This window comes from Pogonomyrmex barbatus, unplaced genomic scaffold (genome assembly GCF_055798465.1).
Source record: "Pogonomyrmex barbatus isolate J1 unplaced genomic scaffold, ASM5579846v1 scaffold1, whole genome shotgun sequence".
NCBI classification, from domain to species: domain Eukaryota; kingdom Metazoa; phylum Arthropoda; class Insecta; order Hymenoptera; family Formicidae; genus Pogonomyrmex; species Pogonomyrmex barbatus.
The window spans coordinates 15074264-15095795 of record NW_028297098.1 but is presented as its reverse complement, the minus strand read 5'-3'; the positions used below and the strand labels follow the sequence as shown (position 1 = coordinate 15095795).

Sequence of the window (21532 nt, the reverse complement as noted above, 5' to 3'; positions counted from 1 at the left end):
CATAGAAAAATATAGATTAAAGTTCTATTTGTGATAAAAGATTAACATAAAATTTTCAAAAGTATACTTTTAAAATTAATCAATACTTCATCAGTACTTGGCTAATTAGATCGACTTCACATTTATTTTCAAATTAATTTTTAATTTAACATAAACTTTTAAATGCATTTTATACAATTAATAAATATACTTTTTTAAGATCTTTATAACTTCTTTTTTATACGATATAAATATCATTTGATAAATTAATCGAAATTTGAAAACCAAACCGATCGACTCTATTTTTCATAAATCTCATTATTTTGCGAAATTCATCAATTTTCTTTGAAACACGAAAAGAAAAATTTCTTCTCTCTAAAAGATTATCTCTTCCCCTTTTCCCTGGCTGCAAATAATATTTTAATTATATTTAAACGCAACTTGCGTCCATAATAAAGGAAGAAAAAATTTCTTTGCAATCCCTTAAACAACTTTGAATTATGATTTGTGATTTCCCTGACCATTACGATAATTGCAATTCCCCTAACTGTAACTCAAATGGAAACTTTTCTGAGATAAACAGGAAATTCTTTAAAACTCAATTCTAAACAACGTTGAAGCTAGTCAATTCGAATCGATTTGCCGCTCCTTGTCTCAAATTGCGATATTACCTATAACGCGAAGATGAATAGCGTTTTTGCGTTTAAAAAAAGAAAGTCTTTCCTCTCACTTTTACGGAAAAGGAGCGGTTGTTCTTTCTCGTTTCTCTTTCGTTTTTTTTTCGCGTTAAAAGCGATTGCGTCGATCGCCGGAGAAAGGACATGAAAGCCCGACCATGTACACGAGAAAAGAGGAGAAAGAGCTGGAGAGAAGAGAGAGAGAGAGAGAGAGAGAGAGAGAGAGAGAGAGAGAGAGAGAGAGAGACCAAGTGTTAACGAGGGCATGAACAATGCCGAGAGTTAACAGTACCGGGGGGGTTGCGCAACCCTCTTCGATTATTATCTCTTCGGTTATCGCTGGCGCGGATACATACGCGCGGGGATCGATCGACTTGCGGTTTGCCGTTCCGCAAATTCCGGAATCCCGCCGCGCGTGACCACGTAGCGATGCATCGATTTTGCATTAGTTCCGAGTAATTTGCATCGACGATGTAGCGACGCAGCGGCGAGAATTAAATGGGTGCACAATGACTCGGATGACCGGACTCCCTTTCGCGATTGAGGATTTTTCGGGGAATACGAGATGAAAAAAAAAATCCGTAACGCACGACACATGGCATATCAAACAAACCCACAGACACACACACACACACACACACACACACATTCACGTTCATATATATATACACGCGCAACAGTCTACATACAATTCGCTTTGAATTTGATCTAAAAATAAGAGCGCGCCTTTTCACGGCGAAGAGAGGATGAACTAATCACCGCGCCCATTAAATCGATCCAATCTCATCTGACTGCTATTAAACCCGAGTCAACTTGACATGGCAAACACGCGAAATAGAACGGCGGTGATGACAATGAGAATATTCCCATGTCTACGATAGCGTCTCTTATCACTGACTCCGGGGTTCATTTCAGGAAGGCAGCCGATAAGAGGAGCGTAATGCGACATAATCGCGAAATCAGGTCGCGACTCTGTTTCTCCTGAAAAATATTTTTTGCAGACTGTCACATCCGGAGCAAGAGGGGTGAAAGATGAACAGATTGATACAGCTTCTTCGAACAGGGAGATTTCCATTCAGGAGAAGCGTCCTCGCAATAACGTTTGGATTAAGCAATAAGATATAATATTAAAATATTACGTTTGTATTGTTGCTCTTAAACACACAATTCCTGCTATGTTACAGACTTTCGCTCTTAAATCTTTACGACTAGAAACTTACGTTGCTCGCACGTGTTGCACGCGTGCGGCGCGCATAAACAGACATGATACATTTGGTATCTTTTTTTTGGCCTGATATTTGTACAGTTCCTATTTATCTCGTTAGACCCAGCGCAAATAACAGTTCGAGGCCTTCGAATCAAGGGAATTATCAAAAGTGTTAAGTAAATGAACGTGAAAAATACTTGAGATTATTGGTCTTGAAATAAATGAGAAAATTGTAAATGATAATGAGAGCTATTCGAGAACAGTACGCACGCGTGTCTAGTTAAATATTTGGATAATGAATATAATTTTACAAAATGTTTCATAAACAATCCTTATCGTTTAAAGAATATGATGTACACATTAGAGATAAAGTGAAATTAAAAGATTTTAATAAACTGATGCTATCCAGAATTTCAAATAATTTCCAAATTGATACGTATCGGTATTTATGTGCCTTCTCTTCTTTATAACTCTTTATTCTTCATAGCTGTCTTTACATACTATTATCAATATTCATAGTTCTTTTAGTTATATTAAAGTTTTTAGTACGCTTAATATAACCATCTTATTGATTGAAATGTAATTTTCGGATCGATTTTGTATCTTAAAACGAAATGAAAATGACAAAGTGAGGAAATTTACTAGATTTTGATACACAAGTGGCAGATACTTTAATGAATTTCCTCATTTTTGTTATTTTTACCTTATTTCGAAAATACAGAATCGATCCCTTAAGATGATCTTAAGTATAAAAATTGACTAATGACCGCCTAAAATGGTTACAAGTTTTCAAATATGTATATATGTATATATTTAATACATATAAAATTTTATTTTTATGCGCATTTTATATATACAATATTTATAATAATTATATTTTTAATAATTAATAACATATAAAATTAAAAATATTCATTTTATAACAAAGAAATAATATATTTTAAACAACATCAATAAACTTCTACCTCAGGCTGGTCTTATTGCTAGAATCAATTACTGTACGTTATGAAATGATAACTACGAAAGAAACGGACTTAACATAAATGCCATATCAATGTATCAATTCCAAAATTGCAAATCCTGGATGGCACCGTAACATAAACTATTACAATATAAAATTATGTAGATGAATATATATATATAATAAAAAAGATTTCCTTGTCTTCGTTTTTTTATATTCATAACTCTACAATGGTGTCGTCATTCCTGTTGATCGGATCTCCCTTGAGCAATGCCACAATCATACTAAAGAATGAAAAACATAAATTTACCATTCATATCTTATAAAAATAATTTTACTAACATGATACTTACCAATAAAGATAAATGAAGAAGAACACAAGACAATATCCGAGATGAATCATACAATCGCGCGTGTATCTCTTCAGCTGACTGCGATTGTGAATCTCTGTGGGATCATATACCCCCATATTACCACTGGGTACACTAAAGTATTCATAAAATAACCAAATTGTCATTGGTATGTTCACCAGTGTTAATATAAATTGTCCGTGTATCAATAACAGAAACACCAGAAACGTGTGTGCTATCAACTTTGGCATCACTCCCTGCAACATAAATAAACCATAAATAATTTTTATTAAGCTTATACAATAGAGATATGAGACATATATCATACCATATTTAACTTGGAACAACATTCTTGCGCATTCAGGTAATCACACTCAAGATCCGACAATGTTATAATCTTCACAATTCAGTCAAGGAAAATAATAATCTATCAAGAATTAATTAATTAATCTCTTTTTCTTGAAACGGGAAGAAAATGAATTTGAAAATGGCACCACTGCATGGCTGCCAATGCCAGGCTAACCTCCATCGCGAGGAAAATCCCTCGTTCGCTTCTCGGAACGACTACTTTGCGGAGAAAGCCCGGTTTGAACGCAAAGAATGTGTTTGATCAACGAGACGACGCGGTCGAGTGATGAAAAAAAGGATACATAATACACCAGGAGAAATAGCACGGAACCCGTGTCGAGCAGCGCGATCGCGAACAGAAGCGGATCCGACATTAGGCCCATTGTGCTGCTGCTTCCGCGCGAAAACACGGCCGATTACATGAGATTTGCGGCTGCGACGCTCGCCGAACACCTTCTCCAGAAGCTCCTACGTCGTGCGAACGTTCGCCGGTCGAGACTTCGTTGTAAACTTCCAAGATATCACCAGATATCACCAGCTTAAAACACACACGTTAAAACACACACTTTCGATGTTGCCAATGGCGCCGCCGCCAAACCCTCAATCCCCTGCGATGTGAATTCTTGAATTCGCTCTCCTGTTAGCAATTAATTAATTAAGAGCCCTAACAGAATTATTTATAATGAAATTCCAAATTGTCTTTCTTAATCTACTCTTTCTCTTCAAACGACAAATAATTCTATTCATATTAATACAAAATGATATAAATAATTACTTGATAAGATAAATCATCAATTAAGCTAATCGGAGCTTAGTTGTTCACTCTATATTCAATCTATCAATGTAAATTAATAACTTTAATTTCTGTTAACTTTATCTTTTTTGTAATTCTTAGAACTATAAAAAAAAGTACATCAAAATTATACATATGCATTGATTGCAAAAATAAACGTAAGAATCAAAATACATATACATATTCATATATACATATTTCAGAGAAAAATATATTGAAAATATAATTATACAAAACTTCATGGTGAAACTATTAATAATTTAATATTTTATACTTTTCTTTTTACACTCTTTTAATCGAATCTAACACAGATTCACTATAATTGATTTTGAATCGATTAAAGCGAATCTGTATCATTACAATCAGATAGCTATAATAAACAATTATCATACAGAGTAATTTGTATTATTTTATAATATGGATAGAATTATTTATTTCTAGCCGTTTGAAAAGAAAGATTAAATTAGAAACGATAAATAGATTAGAAAGATTAGAATTTCGTTGCAGACGTTTCTGTCGAATTAATTGTCGATTAATTAGTTATAAAATTAACCAACAGATGGCCGCGCGTGCGCAAAAAAATTTAGGCTGCGTTCCAATATTCACTGGCCGAAAATCTATAATATACGTAACACGAACTATATATTTTCAGTACTGTTAGTAACATTTGCTTTGGTCCTATTGATCGGACTGCGAAGCATCCGTTGTTCGAAAAATCAAACGAATTTTATGTATTATTTGTAATTATAGTATAGTAACGGAACAGAGACAAGCTACTTCGCGAATTTTGTGGTTTTGTCGATTATAAATACGGTGATGCTTGACAATCATGGAGTTGTGGGAAAAAATTATTTTAGAATGGGTAAGCAGTGATTTTACGTATCTTCGATGAAAAGCAACACATACAAATCCGTCTGTCATGAAGCTCCGATGTACACATTGTACATATGTCGAATCTTTTCAGTTTTTGAATGAGTCTTTCTTCATCTTCTCCTTCTATTTTTCGAAATTTCTTTATTTTGATTATTGAATAATGAACGTATTAAAATTTTTATTATCCCAGAGCTTTAATTATAATTAATCATAACTATATCGAAAAAGAAGATTTTACTCATAGATAAACGTTGGAATTTACAGATTAATTGTTTGAAAGTGCAGAAGGAAGTAATGAATAATATAACGGAACTGCAAGATGGAGTATTTTATGTCAATTATTTGAAATTAATGTAAGTACATTTATATATTACAATGTAAACTTGTTATCTGTCATTTAATTTGTCATGTTGCAGAAAATGGAAGAAACTAGAAAACTGTAACCAAAAAGATGTTATTTTGACATTTATGGAAGGCAAGCATACACATTCTTACGTTTTTGATGTCATTCAGTATTAGTTTTTAAAACCTACTTTGAAGCACAAAAATTTCTGTGGACTTGAATTAACAACGATACAACTTGGCTTAGTTTTTGAGAATTTTAAATTTAATTAATAGATATAATAGATATAATAGATGGAAATTTATGATCAAACCAAGAAAGAAATTCTATAACTGAACATTAGTCAAAATGATGGAATAAATTTTTTTTTAAATGTATTTAAAGAAAAAGACTTTGAAAGTTAATCAAGTACATGCACTTGACTGATGTTTATGTAATGGTTTTTGTTGCAGATGTTTTAAATGACTTTTAATACGAGGAATTATCTTGATTTTTAAGATAAACAAGTGAATTTTATTTTTTAAATATGTTAAAAATATTCTTGAAAATGCCATTTGATTAACTTTAAAAGCTTTTTTCTCAAAAATAAGCTTTTATATACATATTTTTTTTCTTCGAATATATATTAATATTTTTTGAATATATAAATATTCAAAGAATATTCAAGATATGCATATATAAAAAAATTCATTCTATTATTTCAATTTATTTTGTGTTTCAAAAATCCCTTTTCAGTCATACCGTGAATTTCAAATTACTATGTACAACTAGAGAAATTAATACATTTATACTTTATCTATTTGCAGATGAATATCCTAGTTTTAAAGTTAATAAAGATGATGCTAAAGAGCATATATACATAGCATCTTTATTACTGTTGCACTTGTGTCGAATAATGTTTGCAATACATCATTCTCTGCAATACAACATGTGTGATAACTTAAAAAATGAAACGCAAGTTAGGGTTAAAGCTTTTCTTGAGAGCGTCCTGCCTCTTGACAAAGACATTACCAAGGAAACTATGAGAGAAGTTATTTTGGAGGTGGAGGATACATCGATAAGTATAAATAATCACAAAACGCCGCCTATTGAAGATTTTTCCAATTCTCCCTTAACACGTTCTGGACGTAGCAAAAGAATTTTGACTGAACGAGTTCGCGAACTGAGAGAATTGCGATGTAACTTATCAATGGAACGATTTACCAATGCAGATTTACGAGATGATATATCAAGGCAGCAAAATAAAATAATGAAATTGCAGAAAAAACTTGACGAAAAATCAGTGAAAATAAAGGAATTGCAAGCGGAATTGATAAAACCAAGCACTCCTCAATCATTCCGTTCAACAGAGAACAATTCTCAGGAGGAATATTACAAAAAATATATTAATGATTTAGAAAGTCAATTGAATAAACAGCAGGATGAAATTAATAAATTAGAGACAGAGAAAGATAATCTGTCAAAAGAGCTATGTTGCATCCGCAGGACATCTACACACTATAAGGAAAATTTTGCAAGTTGTGAACGATCCTTGGAATCTTTATCGAATAAAATTGAATCAAAGGACAGAGAATTGATAGAACTTAGAATATATAATGAAGAATTACGCGGCCATATTAAAGAATTGAACAAAAATGCTAACGCAGAACAAAGTTTCGAAGTTGAAGATGCATCATTTCATGCCGCAAAGTCGTTAAACACCAGCGAAATTTTAAGTACAGTGGTCGAAATTCAACTCCAAGAAGCTAAAGAAGAGTCTGCTATATTGCATGCTCAAGTGGATTCCTTAAAAGGAAGATTGGATATACTTACGAAGGATTATCAAACTGTGATGGAATTGAATAGAGATCTACAGCAGAAAGTAAAGATGCTAGATCGAGTACAAACAGAATTAAATGAGGTTCAGAAAGAATTAGATGTGTCGAATGCAGCTGTCAGCAGTTTACAGGCGGAAAAAATTTCTCTCGTTACTCAAACTGAAGATTTGAAAAGTTCGCTTTCATCTAAGGAGAAAGAACTATCTGAAACAGAACAATCGAATATTGTGCTGAGTACAGAATTGGATAACTTGAAATTAGATATGAAGAACTTGATGAAATCGCTTGAAGCTGAAAAGATCAATTCTTCAAGCTTAAGCAATGCTCTAGCGCAAATCAAATCACAGGTGACAGAACATCTTGCATGCATTAATAAGCTTACCGATGAAAAAAATTCATACAAATCTTCCATTGAAAATTGCAGTAAAAATTTAAGAGAGATTTTACATTGTAATAATCAGTTTGTATTAGATGAAATTGATAGTTTGGATAACTGGACACTTAATGATCTGACGAAATACATTGAGACAATGTTACACAATTGTAATGTAATGTGCGTTTCATATGTAAATGATATCGAGAAATTAAAAACAACGATAGATGAAACAAATGCAAATTCGCTTAGACAACAATTAATCATTTCAAACCTGAAAGAGCAAAATGAACAAAATCTCACAGAATTAGTTAATATTCAGGAAGACAAAAAACAAAAGGATTTATTATTAAAAGAGCAAGAGGATATTATCCATAAATATACACGAGAAATTGAAATTTTAAAAGAAATTAGAGACGAAAAACTTGTTTTAGAACAAAATGTACTTGAATTAACAAATAATTTAACGAACCGAGAATTATTGTTGAAATATCTGATGACGCGGTTAAAAGAGCTACAAAAGATAAATACAGATTTCAAAATAATAAAAGAAGAAACAAAACGAGAGTTTAATGAATATCAAAAGAATGTTGAATTAATATTTGAAAAGTTGCAATACGACTATTGCACATTACATCATAATTTTTACAAAGTACAACAAGAAAAAGAGAAGTTAGGGTATAATTTCAATTGTAGTAAGGAAGAATTATCCAAGATTTTAGCAATAAATGCTACATTACAACAAAATTTACTGGAAAGCAATGAAAGAATAAGTGCTTTGGAGGAGAAGGAAAAAATTCTCTTTGACGAATTAAATGAATCAAAACGCAATGCGCAAGAATTAAAAGATAAAAATCAAGCATTGAAAGAACAATACGCAACGATGAAAACTGAGGCGGATGAAAACCTGGAATGTCTCAAGTTAAATAATGCTAAAATATCACTCGAGTTAAGAGATGTCACTGATAAGCTTGATTTATTATATCAAGAAATAAACGACATAACGACGCAGATGGAATTAAAGGAAGCACGAATCAATGAGTTGCTTCTAGACATTTCAGCTTCGAAAACGCAGAAGAATGATTTAATACGATCTCATAAAGAAATACTTGAAGTGAGAGATACAGAAATAAGAATGAAAGAAGAAGCATTATTGATGTTGCAAACTAAAATGGAAAAATTGATGAACGAAACTAATGCTACGGAAAAGAAAATGAAAGAAATAATTATTAATCTTCAAGAAGTAAGATCTAGTCAAGATGCCATTTTGGCAACTCAAGAATCAGCTTTGAAAGAAAAATGTCTACACATAGAAGAACTTCAGGAACGATTTGATAATTCCAAAGAGGTATTGAATAACGAACTTGAAGATGCAAAATCATCGTTGCGTGAGTATCAAATAAAATTCCTCGATCTAGAAAATCAATTTAATAGCCAAAACAGAACTCTAACAGAACTGCAAAATATGCTCAAAGAAATGAATACGGAACTAGAAACAAGTAAGGAATACTGTAAGCATATGGATGCGAATCAAGCGGAAATTGTAAAATTGTGCCAAGAATTGGAAAAACCAACCAAAAATTTGAATTCTACGATAATGGAAACATGTTCAGATTTTCTCAATCAAAATTGGAACGAATTGGAATGCTACGTTAATATAGACAATAAGTATGAGTGCATTAATATAGATAATAATACAAATATTTTAAATATTATTAAAATGACGCTTGATGAATTACACAAATCTCAGAAAGTTATTTCACATTTATCTTGTATGAATGTTGAATTGAATGAAACTTTGATAAAACAAAAATTACTTATAGAAAATAGTGTAAAAGACAAAGAAGAAGTCAATAGTCTAAAGAACAAAGTACAAGAATTAGAAATTATAGCACAGAAACGAAATAACTATCTTAAAAGTCTTATTAAAAATAAGGAATCTTTAAAAGATTCTTTACAGAAGATTTTTGCCTCACGGAATGATTTAGATACTATTTTAACGTCGTTCAAACAAAAGTGGAATGAAATACTGACGAAGTTTCAGAATACCTTTTACATCGAGAGTTGTGATGAGTTTAAACAATTGCAAATTAAGAAGACAACTGTTGAAAATATATTATTAAAATGTCAGATAGATTATTCAGAAAACATCAAATTTATATCTGATATGTTGTGGGAAAAATTTTTATGGACAGAGCAAAAGTTACACGATACTTATTTGTGTTCAATACACGAGAAAGAATGTTTAGATGTACTAACAAGTGTGGATGAAGACCAATTTTCCAGTGAAAAAATGATAATTGATACAGAGCTGGAAAAATATAAAATGTTGCAAACAGATATAATAAAATCTGAAAAAGAAATGGAATCTTTCACTGCCTTAGCCATTTTGTATAATGATAATTTAAAATCCAGCGAAATCAAGAGTCAAGTAGAGGTAGAGAAGAAACTACAAAATCAAATTAATCAGCTGACAAAGGAAAAGAAAGATTTGAAAACTAAAATGGATACTATGCGTTTGAGAAATATAAAATTGGAAAAAAACATTGATGATCTTCGAACAGAGATCAAGAAATTGAAGATGTCAGGGGAAGCTAATTTGACAGTGCCAGAAGCTAATTTGACAGTGCCAATAGAAACTACTAACTGTAATTTGACACTGTCAACAGAAGTTAATTTGACAGAAATGCAATTTTTGAAAGAGGAGTTGGAACGTTTGAAAGAACAGAATCAACAATTGCATGAAAAAAAGAATGAGTCAAATAAGATAGCAAAGCAAGAGTATGAAAGTCAATTGAAAGAGATTCATGTCGCATATGAACATAAACTGGAAGATATGAAACAAAAAATGGTAAGTAATTGAATATTTGATATATTTTAGAATTTTTGGATGTTTTGTATAAGCTATGATATTATATTATTTTTATGTTAATTTAAATTTATTTTAGAAAACAGCATATAATGAGCAAATGGCAAAGTTAAATAAAGATCAAGAGAAAATTATACGAGAAAAGTTGCAAGATCAGATGGAAGTAATGTGCCAAAGACAGAGAGAAGAACTTAATAAATACAAAGCGCATGTTGGTGAATTAAGTTCGCAACTTTGGAGCGTGGGAGAAAAGCTTCTAATCGAGCAACAACATAAGCAAGAGGCATTACAGCGTTTAAAAGAACTAGAAATCAAAATAAAAGAGGTCCAAGCAGAACAACCATTAACCACAATTTCGCATAAGACTTGCAGGTACAAATATACAGTCGTGTATTTTGTTTTTGAATAAAACGTATTAAAGAAAATATATTATCTATTTATCCGATTAATTTATATATTACAGAATGGAGAAGCAAGAAATGTTACCTGAAAACGCACAAGTACATAAAGTAACAACATTTATAACCGAAGAGACACTCGAAAGAAGACACAGTATTAGGAGCATACAAGCAATGGGTAATGCGTTTAAAACAGAGGATGAGGAAGAAATCTTTGACAATGTTTATCTAGGTATATTTTACATATTATAGATATTTACATTAGATTGATAAAAAATGAAAATTTGTTTTTCTATATCGATCTTTTTTATTCCAGCCGATATGAAAAGAGGCAATTTTGCATCTACTACAGATGTCAATCGTTTATCTGTTTTGCAAATGAGAAATTCTCTTTGTAAACCTCACTTGAAATCATCTTACGCGGCAGAAATGCAATTCCTTCCTTCAACTTTGACTGAAGAAGAAATTAAAGTGTGTTCCTTCTTAATGTATATTATATATCTTGTATTTATTGCATATGTTAAATATTTTGTTAATCCCACGTATATACATATACATTATATGCATTATATTATGCAATATTTTTATTATTATTTCATAGACGGGTTCTCCAGTAGAAGAAAACTTTAATGATAGTCTTAGCCAAAGTCTTCTTCCAGAACAAAAAGCGAGGAAAAAGGATAGAACTCAGGTAAGTATCAAAATTATATTTTCATCATTTTATATCAATCATCTGATGTATAATAAGATGATTTTATGTATTCATTGTTAGATATCATATAAAAAACCTGGTCCTCCGACACCAAGCAAAAATGGAGGAAGATTATCATTGCAGGTATTTAACATATCCTTGTATATGTTATTATTCTCTGCATAATTTTTTGTACATATAATTGCAAAGATAATCTCTTTGAGAATTCACTAAATGTGAAAGGAATTGATCTAAAGCTTTTACAACACTTTTATTAAGTAAATGTATTATTATAAAATTATCACTGAAACTTTTTTTTTTATATTTTTAACAGGGCAATGAATTAAAAAGTCCAAGTTCACGCGTACTGAGAGAGCGAAATGTAGATAAAAAAACAACGACTACACCCCATTCATTAAAGAACATATTCTCGTTAAAACGGCAAGATGAAGTGAGTATGAAAAAAATACAAAATTATTTTTTAAGTGATATTAATATATAAAACCTTATTTTTTTTTTAAATAGAACACTAGTACACCAAAGGGTCGCAGACTTAGTAGTCTTTTTCGCAAACCTCGGCAATCGGATCGATAAATAAATTTATTCATAATAATGTATAAAAAGTAACAATATGTTTGCATAACAACAAAAAGAGCTCTACAAACTACAGATTATTTTAATCTTTTATACATTTATATATAGATTAAAATAATCTAAGTAAATATTGCAGAGGTTTATATATAGATGACATGAAAGAAAAATTTATAATAATTTATAGTAATTTTATTTTATGATCATTTTTATTTTGTATCATGTCAAATATCATTCTGTATTGGAAAATTAAGAATTATTGTAACCTTCTGCAATAATGTATAATAATTGTAAATAGCATGTATTACATAAATAATATTCTAAAAATTTATATAAAACAAACAAATGTATAAAGCATTATTACAATATATATTTACACTGTATTATTACAATATATGCAAGATAGAATTATAAAAAAAAGTATATTCATTATCACTAAAGCATTATCATATGTCTGCGCATTTACAAATGAAATTATATATATTTTATTTTGTCTATACATGTGATAATACTTTATACATATACTGAATGAATGTTTCGTATAAATTAATAGAATTTTAATAAAACTAGACGAAAAAAGAAATAATATTCTCTCATAATAGTCATTTTTATATACAAACGGAATATATTGCATTATCTTGTAACATAATGTAATAATAAAACAAATTCAATTGAAAAAGATAAATTCCGCTTATATATAATTATCTTATAACTTTTTTAATAACTTTTAAATAAAAATGAGATATATGTGTTATAACATGACAATGAAATAAATTCCGCAGAAAAATTATAAATTTTGTTTATCTCAGTTATTTTGCAACATAACGTTCGTCTATCAAAACGTTAATAAACATTAATACTCGTTTTAAAAGCTTTTCTATATCATCCATATAAATTAAGTATGTTTTTATAATTTTGAAGTCACATAGCTGCTTTGAATATGTATCACAATCCAATCATCTAAATTTAAGAAGAAGAGAGATAGTGAAGTTTTTAAAGATTATAACATCCCCTTATTCGGAATCAGATTCCTGAAATAAATTAATTTAAATTGATACATATTATGTAATTTGTGTTCATTAAATATTGTAATATTAATCTTACCATATATTGTCCTTCAATATATCTTCCTGAGTTTCTAGAGGTTCTCCGCAATTCTCTGTGCTCCACATGTTCTTGACTTCGCCGTCTATCACAAGATTGTGTTTTATTTGAATAATTTCAAAATACATAATACATATATGACAGAATAAATTTCATCTTTCCATACTCACGATCTTGACTGTATCTGTAATGTCTTAAGCCTGTTATCAATATCTTGAGAAGGACTTGTCGAGGTATCCTCTATAGTTGCGGATGGAGACGTTTGTGTGCCATCATTATTTTCATAAAAAGTGTTTGCTTTTGTTCCACGCGTTGCCATTCCTTTATTAACTGGTAATCTGAAAAATAAAACGATTGTACCGATATTTATCACATAACTATTTTTCAATAATAATTTAATCTATATTTCTAATCTATTTCAAACTTGTGTATTACTATTTTTCTTTCGTTCTATTTAGTTGTTTCTATTTAGTATATAAAATTAAAAAAATGAAAACATAAAAAGTTACTCACTGATTTTTCCGTGGACCACGCTTTTTCTTATGTTTGCTGAAATAAAAACGCCCATTTTCAGGTGGAAATGCAATTATTTTGATTACTCAATTATATAAAGGGACAAAAATATCATAATTATAAAAAATTATTAAATGCATATATATATATATATATATATGTGTATGTGTGTGTGTGTTTATATATATATATATATACACACACACACACCACACACATACACACGTATATATGTATGTATATATGTATATCTATATGATTAAGTTTCGCATATTTAAATTTATAATACATATGTATATCTAGAGACTTTAAAAATATTATTTTACGGGTGAATAAAAAATGTTGATGTAATAGTATCAAGAGATGATGTAGATGAAAAATGATAATATATCTATGAAGTGGTGGGTATAGAGAACGGCGTGTTATGAAAAGGAATATAGGCATCATCAATTTTAGGAAATATGAAGCACACACAAATAATGTATTTTTTTATTTTTTTACATACTGATATGTTTGTTTTGCGCTTTTTCATCTTCAATTTTGATAAAATAGGATTTAGGAGCGCTGGGAATAGAAGGTCTTATTTGAAGTAATATCACATATTTATTCAGATGTCTATCACACCAATTTATATTATTAATATATAAATAGAATACAAAGTTTCTAAGCTTACTTGATTTTAATCTCGATAAAATACACACATCGTTCTCTATGCACTATTTTTTTTCAAGTATCTCAAAAATATGATACGGCAACATTATATATTCCTTAATAATTTCTTATTCTATAGTTCAAAAATGATTTCTTGTTAAAATAGGAACGAGATATAATAGATATAATAGATTACATCGAGAATATCTTGTACAATTTTTGCCCCTTACATACACTTTCAAATATACATATTTAATATTCATCTAAAAATATATTTTTTTAATTTTTTAGAACGACTAAGTCGCTGTAACAAGCAAGTTAGAATTACTACTCATGCAAACATATGTATACAAAAAATATTTTTTTAACGTTGCAATTTAAAGTAACAATAGATATTTATAAATTATTAAGCACAAGCATGCAGTTATATATACTGCAAGAAGTGAGATCGCAAATATTTTTTTATAGAAAATATACAGCTTATAATTCAATCGTATTCTTTCTCTCTCTCTCTCTCTCATACACGTACATACACACATACATATATTCTCACAATAGTTCTTTAATTTCAATATTTTAAAATTATAAAAAAAATTCTGATAATTATAAAATCACATATCTTAATATATCAAAATAATAATTAAGTTTACATAATGTTATTATGATCTGCTGTTTTGAATATAATTTATAATTCTTTTCATTCTTTATAAATTGATTATAGCAATAAGTTGTAATATATAAAACTTTTATAAATATCATACCTAGGATTAATAAAGCAGTAATGAAAAAAGGCATAAAATAAAAGTATTATTAGTAATGAAACTACTACCACACTGTTTCTACTGTATCTATACTTTGCAAGCAACATTAATGTTTTGTAATGTCTTGTAAGCAATTGGAAACACATTGTACATAAAGTCTATTTATGCTTCCAGTTTTACAAATAAAATGTGTTGTCTATAGTATGGTTCATATTGCAAAAGCGAGTAAAGAAAGCATTTAATTTTTATTATATTCTATTGCATCAACAATCGAGCGCTATTAAATCATAATCATTGCTGATTTGTTATGAACAGTTATATGTAACAGTTATTTGCAATTATAATTAAAATTGTACTAATAAGTTTAACAAAAAAATGATATTATATTAAACTTTCTATTCGGGTACATCCAACTCACCCAGCAAGTTCATGATCAGAACCTTCATCAGGTTCATCAGCATCTTCTTCTTCTGCAAAGAAAATAGTATTATTGTTTTTTTTTATTCATTATTTTATTATTCATTATTATTATTTATGATAAAGAAGATTAGTTTAAAACTATAATTATGAACGCAATCGTTTTCATAGTATCAATGTTTTCATAAAGACTTAAATAGTTTGAAATGTTTGAGATGTCCAAGTTTTCGAGTCCAAGTCCGAATTCGATTCTATAGCATTTATTAATTATTAAATAATTGTAATCTCATAAAGAAACAAAAAATAAATATAAATAAATATAAATAAATATAAATAAAATAAATATAATATAAATTTATATTCAAAACCATGATCTGAAAAATCATAAACAAATTTGAAAAACAAAATAAAAAAATTTGGAAAGTGTTTCACGAATATATACGTCAAAGAAAAGTGCTTTTCAAAATAAAGAACATTTTTTACCTGCTAAATGATCCTTTTTACGTCTCGTATAAGCTCGTTTACTTGTAACCGGGACTTGATCGGTGTCGCCGTGTAATAAGCTGTTTCTATAAAATAGTAGAGGTTGCCAATCTTCTCCTCGTGAAGACGGCATTCCAGCTTGTAACCGTCTATCCAGAAAATTGAGTCTGCAATAAGATGCATTATATCAAAGCGCATTAGTTTGAAGAAAAATTCTAAAAAGAATTAGACTATACAATATGTAGTGAGAGCGAGTGTGGCATAATAGACAGTGCATTGATCTAGTACGCTAGACATCGGGTTCGAATCCCGGTAGGATCAAAATATTTTCATATGCTCGTGTCTCTTCTCGACAGTCTGGCAAATTATGAGAGTATTCTTGCCCAGAACCTCCTCAAAAATTTGCCATTCGAAACCGGCGTTAAAAAATAGCTATATGCCTGTGTATCACCTATATGCGCACCACAGGCATATGAGAGTGAGGTAGAACAGGCCTATAGGTCTATATGAAGAAGAATATGTAATACTTACACTACACGTTTATCCTGTTTGAGAAGTTTATTTGTGAATTCTGACAATATCTCGAGGAATGGTAAATTCGGCGGCGGTCCTGTAGGATCCTGTTCAGCACCATCTGGTGGAGTAATGACAAATAATACACCCGCACGATGTAAAGCCGTAATTGCTTCTCGATTTTTCACAGCGTCTAAGCCGAAAGATAATGCAAATCGCTTCGCGAGTTCCTAAAAATAATAAAAATTATTGATTTTAGTACGTTTTACCTCATTGTATTAGCAAATGATACATCGATTGCTACGTACTTTTATCGCGGTAAATTCTTCACTGTTTCTGTTCACTTTGCCCTTTTCAGTCATTATTTCGTTATACAAAATGTTTAAGCTTTGTTGCATTGTTAGTGCACAATTTGTTTTATTGATATCTCTCGCTTTGCCTAATGTGGTTTTAATGATATCACCGTAATCATTGTAATATTTGACATAATGCTTAAATACGTCTGCCGCAGCTTTCGTAGGAATCATATTGTACACGATTAATTTGCAGTAGCCAGCTAAAAAATTTCTTCGTTTATGTAGCTCCTCGATTTTAGAGTGTTCATCATGTTCATCTGCGAAATTCATGTCATATATTTTTACATAATTAGTTTAATCTATATTAATTACTCATTTAGAATATTAAATTTAACGACAGAATAGTCGTTTATTAGAAATGATACATGTACTTGAAAAGATCGACTAATAATTAACATAGCAGATAGCAGATTCAGACCTGATCTTCATATATTTACGAAATCTAAATCTTTTTCAAAGATTTTGTAGAGACTTAAAAATTTAGACTTTAAAACATCGAGTCAAGTTAAAAGTCAACAGGGATCAACGATATAAGATATTTTAACAAAGAATTAGAAACTAATTGCTTAGAAAACCTGTTTTTTGAAAAACAGAAATCCAAATAAAATTAATAGAACTGTTTATTTACCATCCTCCTCTTCGCAGAAGACATACTCTTGTATAAATCTATTGAGCATGTTTTGCATTGCTTGGTCTGGTTCATATACCAATTGATGCATCAGAGGATTAGTATGTGTGGTCAGTTGATTGCAAAAGACTACTAACAAGTCACATATTGTATTGTATGCAACTTCTCTCAAGATTGGCGGCGATGGCTATTTAATATAAAATATATATTATTTTTGTATAACATATTAATACTGCAACTCTAATTATTTTTAAATTTGTGTAAAATATTAATAATTACTGTGCCGCTACTGTCACCACTGACAAAATGGCGCATTGAACCCATGAATGAATGCAATCGTTCTTTCAACTGCCGGCATTCGTCTTCGCCACGACTGCCCGAGTCTACAGCTTCCATCAAATGATTTTCGCCCCACAAGATGGCGAAGAAACATGCACTTATACAATATTTAACTGCCTTGTGTGGTAAACATCTATGCATAAGCAATATATATATATATATATATATATATATATATATATATATATATATATTAGTTTATATATCTACAAATATTTCGTGTAATTATCATAAATATAAAAAAGGAAAAAAGTACTTTGAAGGATCCTTTGCGTCTTCAATATCCTTGTACAATGAATCCCAAATGCCCCAGGGATTTATATTATGACAAGCATAAAATATCGACACTTTTTTAAGTGACTGAACAACGTTAAATATTTCATCTTCATCTGGTTCCTCGTTTCCTTCAATTAAATTTCTATATTCATCGATCGCCTCTTTGTATTTATTTACAATAGAATCGATCAATGTTGAACGAGCAACATCACACCTATATGAAAATAATTTAAATATTAAATATTTTAAACAGATAGCGGCATGTATTCAGTTAAGAAAAAAATCATAAAAATATACCTGGTAAAGATAGCGTGGCCTTCCACACACATATGTTCTAAAGTTTTAGCCGCAGTATCCAAAACTTCAGTATCATGCATTTTTTCTACGATTGTGTGAATTTTACTTAATAAAGAATCTAAATTAATTTCCTTTCTAGATTTAGTATAAATATCTAAATCAAAATACTGTGGAATTGCGAGTAAATTCGCCAATTTTTCAGGATCTGCCCCATATTTGTCGAGCAATATTGGTAACGTTTGAATGAAATGTTCTGTAAGCTTTTGTTTATCATCGTGAACCTGTTTCAATTCCTTCACTGACAGAATTTTTCGAGTGGGTCCACGGCCGACTGGTGCTTCACCTGTAGCAGCTTGTTTTATGCAACATACCATCAATTCAATAAGAGAAGTTTCTTTCTGATTATCCAATGCTTCCTCGTCAGGACCAGCTTCTTCCAATAATAAATCCGTCATACATTCCCAATCTTTCATCATTTGATTAGTTTCAATCAACGAGTCAACTAGATATGCTCCGTGTTCGTGTAATTCGGATTCGATGAAGAACAGAACGAGATCGCGTATGAGTGGCGTATTTGGCAATCGTTTCTTGCCACGTCTGGTTTTAACGCCCGCCATAGCTTCATCATCTGGACGAAATAAACGTTCGTTCAGAAATTCACCAGCCGCCTGAGCAACCGCACGATGCGATGAATAAACAAGTTCATACACGTGCTCGCAGTCTTTATCAGTGAGAATCTCCCTGTGATGTTTCAAGATCGAGATTACCAATTTCACAGCCTGCACCGCCACATCGTACTCCTTGTCCAACGTCATCGCAACAATTCTATCTTTGAACTTACTCGTAAATAATTCGAGTTTTGTTTTTAGTTCCTCTGAGGCATACAGCGGTTGCAATGCCTGCAAACATTTAAGTCTTACTTCTCCAACTTTATCATGTAAAGTCCAACCTGTGAAATGTTTGACATGAAAATGTATCTGTGCCTTTACTTTAATATGTAAAAATAAAAAAACTGTTATATACCAATATATTTCAAATAGGAATCATCTAAGAAATTTTGATGAAATTTCTTCATCCAGACTCCTATCTCTGCCATGCAAATCGCGCGTATTTCTGGCAATGTATCTCTATACCTATGAACAAAAACAGATTTGAACATATAGGTAAGCATGTTCTTTATTTCATCCATGTTCTCTTCCAATTCCTTTCGCTTTGCCATTAAAGATTCTAATCTGTCTGCCGCCCTTTTCTCTCGAGCTTTTTGTCTCTCTGCTTCATACTGCCGTTGCGTATTGTCTAAATTTATAGATACAGTTAAAGCAACGTCTACTAAAGCTGTCATTAATTTCATAGCTGCAAAAAAATTATTTCATCAATACATAGATACATAAATCGTTTGCAAAATAATTTATAAAGGCATTTTACTGAACCCTTACCTGCAAGCGTTGCAGTATGTCTAAATGCCCTTACTTGAGAATCTGATAGACCAGTTAATAAAGAGATAACGTTATCCATTAAAAATTGATCATAGATAATTGAATATTGGCACTGCCGAACAAGAATTTGCACAAATTCACAGAAATTTGCGCGGAATTTCTTCCATTGTTGTCCAGTCATTATCAATGGATATTCACCACTTTCCTGAGAAGAGAATCATGTAACCATAAAGTTATAATCAAACATTGTAATTTAAGAAACATACTTCATCAAATTCTTCGGTCATCTTGCGAATAATTGCTACATGTTCCATAGTCAGTTGCATCTCGGAAGTGATTCGACCTCTACAGCCACTTGCATTGATAAAAAACTGCATCAGCATAAGCAGTGCATTTTCCCTGTTACTTTTGTACTTTTCTATCCAGTCATCAACAATGGTCTATGATAAAATGTAAAGATTTTCATACATTAACTTTTTCTTGCACACTTATTTCTACATGAGTTATGATCAATGAACCTACAGTAAGTGAAGAACGATTATTCCTAATAACATTATAAAGACTAGCTTCATCTTCTAAACTGTGCGAATGATGTGCTCTCTTGTTACGTCCTCGTCCACCACCACCTCTGCCCCTGGTGCCAGACGATGGAACATAATCCGTATCAACTTCTTTGTATTTGGGTTGTTGCACTACTCCTCCTATAACATTAAACGTTATAATTTCCAATACTATCCACTATAATATCTATATCATAAATCTATATATATTTCATATATACCACGCATTCTGGCACGTGTGTTCCGCGTGATCCTCATGTTAGAAGCCGCTGGTGTAGCGGGTGCCTCGAATTGCGCCTGATTATCAAAATTTCCAGATTGTTCCTGATATTGCTGTTGAGATGTACCTGGTGAACTATAGCTTTCAGAGGAGTAATGCTCCGGTCTGTAGATATATAATAATGTATTACAATTCTATCTAATAACCGGTGACAATTCAATATTCATTGACAAATCTTAATTGAGATACTTACGTGGGATTGTGCAGCGGAGTCTGAGATGCCTGATTGTACGGCGTGTACGCGTTATAATCGTTCGCGTCCCCGCCGGAATTATCGTTCATCGGAGTCATCGGCGTCATTGGCGTCTCATATTCCGGTGGCACCGGATCGTCCATGCGAATCCGTTTGCCTCCCCGTCTGTGTATCATCGTAGCGTTTTTCGAGTTTTTGGCGCGCACCAAAAATAAAATCCGTGTTCTCAGGGAAGCGCGTGGCGGGCCGTAATGAACACGCGCAAATCGTGTCGCCCAATTATTTCATCAAACACGATGAACACGCTGAAACACACCATTCGGACGTACTGGAACGACCGATACCTCCCGCGAAGAATAATACCTCTCAAAAGCGTCAGCTCGAAACGGTCAATGACAACAGTCTAAAGGTGCCATTATGTGTCGAGCGTCGACCATCTGCGCAGAAAATTATTG

At 31.1% G+C, this 21532-nt stretch overlaps 3 protein-coding genes across 3 annotated transcripts; 1 reads left to right on the top strand and 2 right to left on the bottom strand.

Annotated features, from left to right (window-relative positions):
- Positions 1–1778: 1778 nt before the first annotated feature.
- Positions 1779–4113, bottom strand: cnir (cornichon-like protein). The gene is made up of 4 exons (XM_011649949.3): positions 3825–4113; positions 3503–3571; positions 3178–3431; positions 1779–3108 (listed from the first exon to the last, which is right to left on the bottom strand). Exons 1-4 carry the CDS (start codon positions 3903–3905, stop codon positions 3042–3044), a joined length of 471 nt encoding a protein of 156 aa, XP_011648251.1. The 5' UTR covers positions 3906–4113; the 3' UTR covers positions 1779–3041.
- An 871-nt stretch (positions 4114–4984) lies between these two features.
- Positions 4985–13378, top strand: mud (mushroom body defect). The gene is made up of 11 exons (XM_011649947.3): positions 4985–5177; positions 5453–5541; positions 5605–5663; positions 6338–10572; positions 10670–10962; positions 11054–11220; positions 11305–11459; positions 11590–11679; positions 11761–11823; positions 12014–12130; positions 12205–13378. Exons 1-11 carry the CDS (start codon positions 5145–5147, stop codon positions 12271–12273), a joined length of 5370 nt encoding a protein of 1789 aa, XP_011648249.2. The 5' UTR covers positions 4985–5144; the 3' UTR covers positions 12274–13378.
- On the bottom strand, positions 12262–21532 carry SA1 (stromal antigen). The gene is made up of 18 exons (XM_011649948.3): positions 21078–21532; positions 20826–20989; positions 20567–20745; positions 20311–20484; positions 20045–20249; positions 19632–19961; positions 18609–19557; positions 18292–18525; positions 17976–18168; positions 17697–17883; positions 17021–17325; positions 16731–16942; positions 16200–16366; positions 15718–15769; positions 13888–13923; positions 13545–13712; positions 13375–13459; positions 12262–13301 (listed from the first exon to the last, which is right to left on the bottom strand). The coding sequence occupies exons 1-18, from the start codon at positions 21251–21253 to the stop codon at positions 13284–13286; spliced, it is 3834 nt and encodes a 1277-aa protein (XP_011648250.2). The 5' UTR covers positions 21254–21532; the 3' UTR covers positions 12262–13283.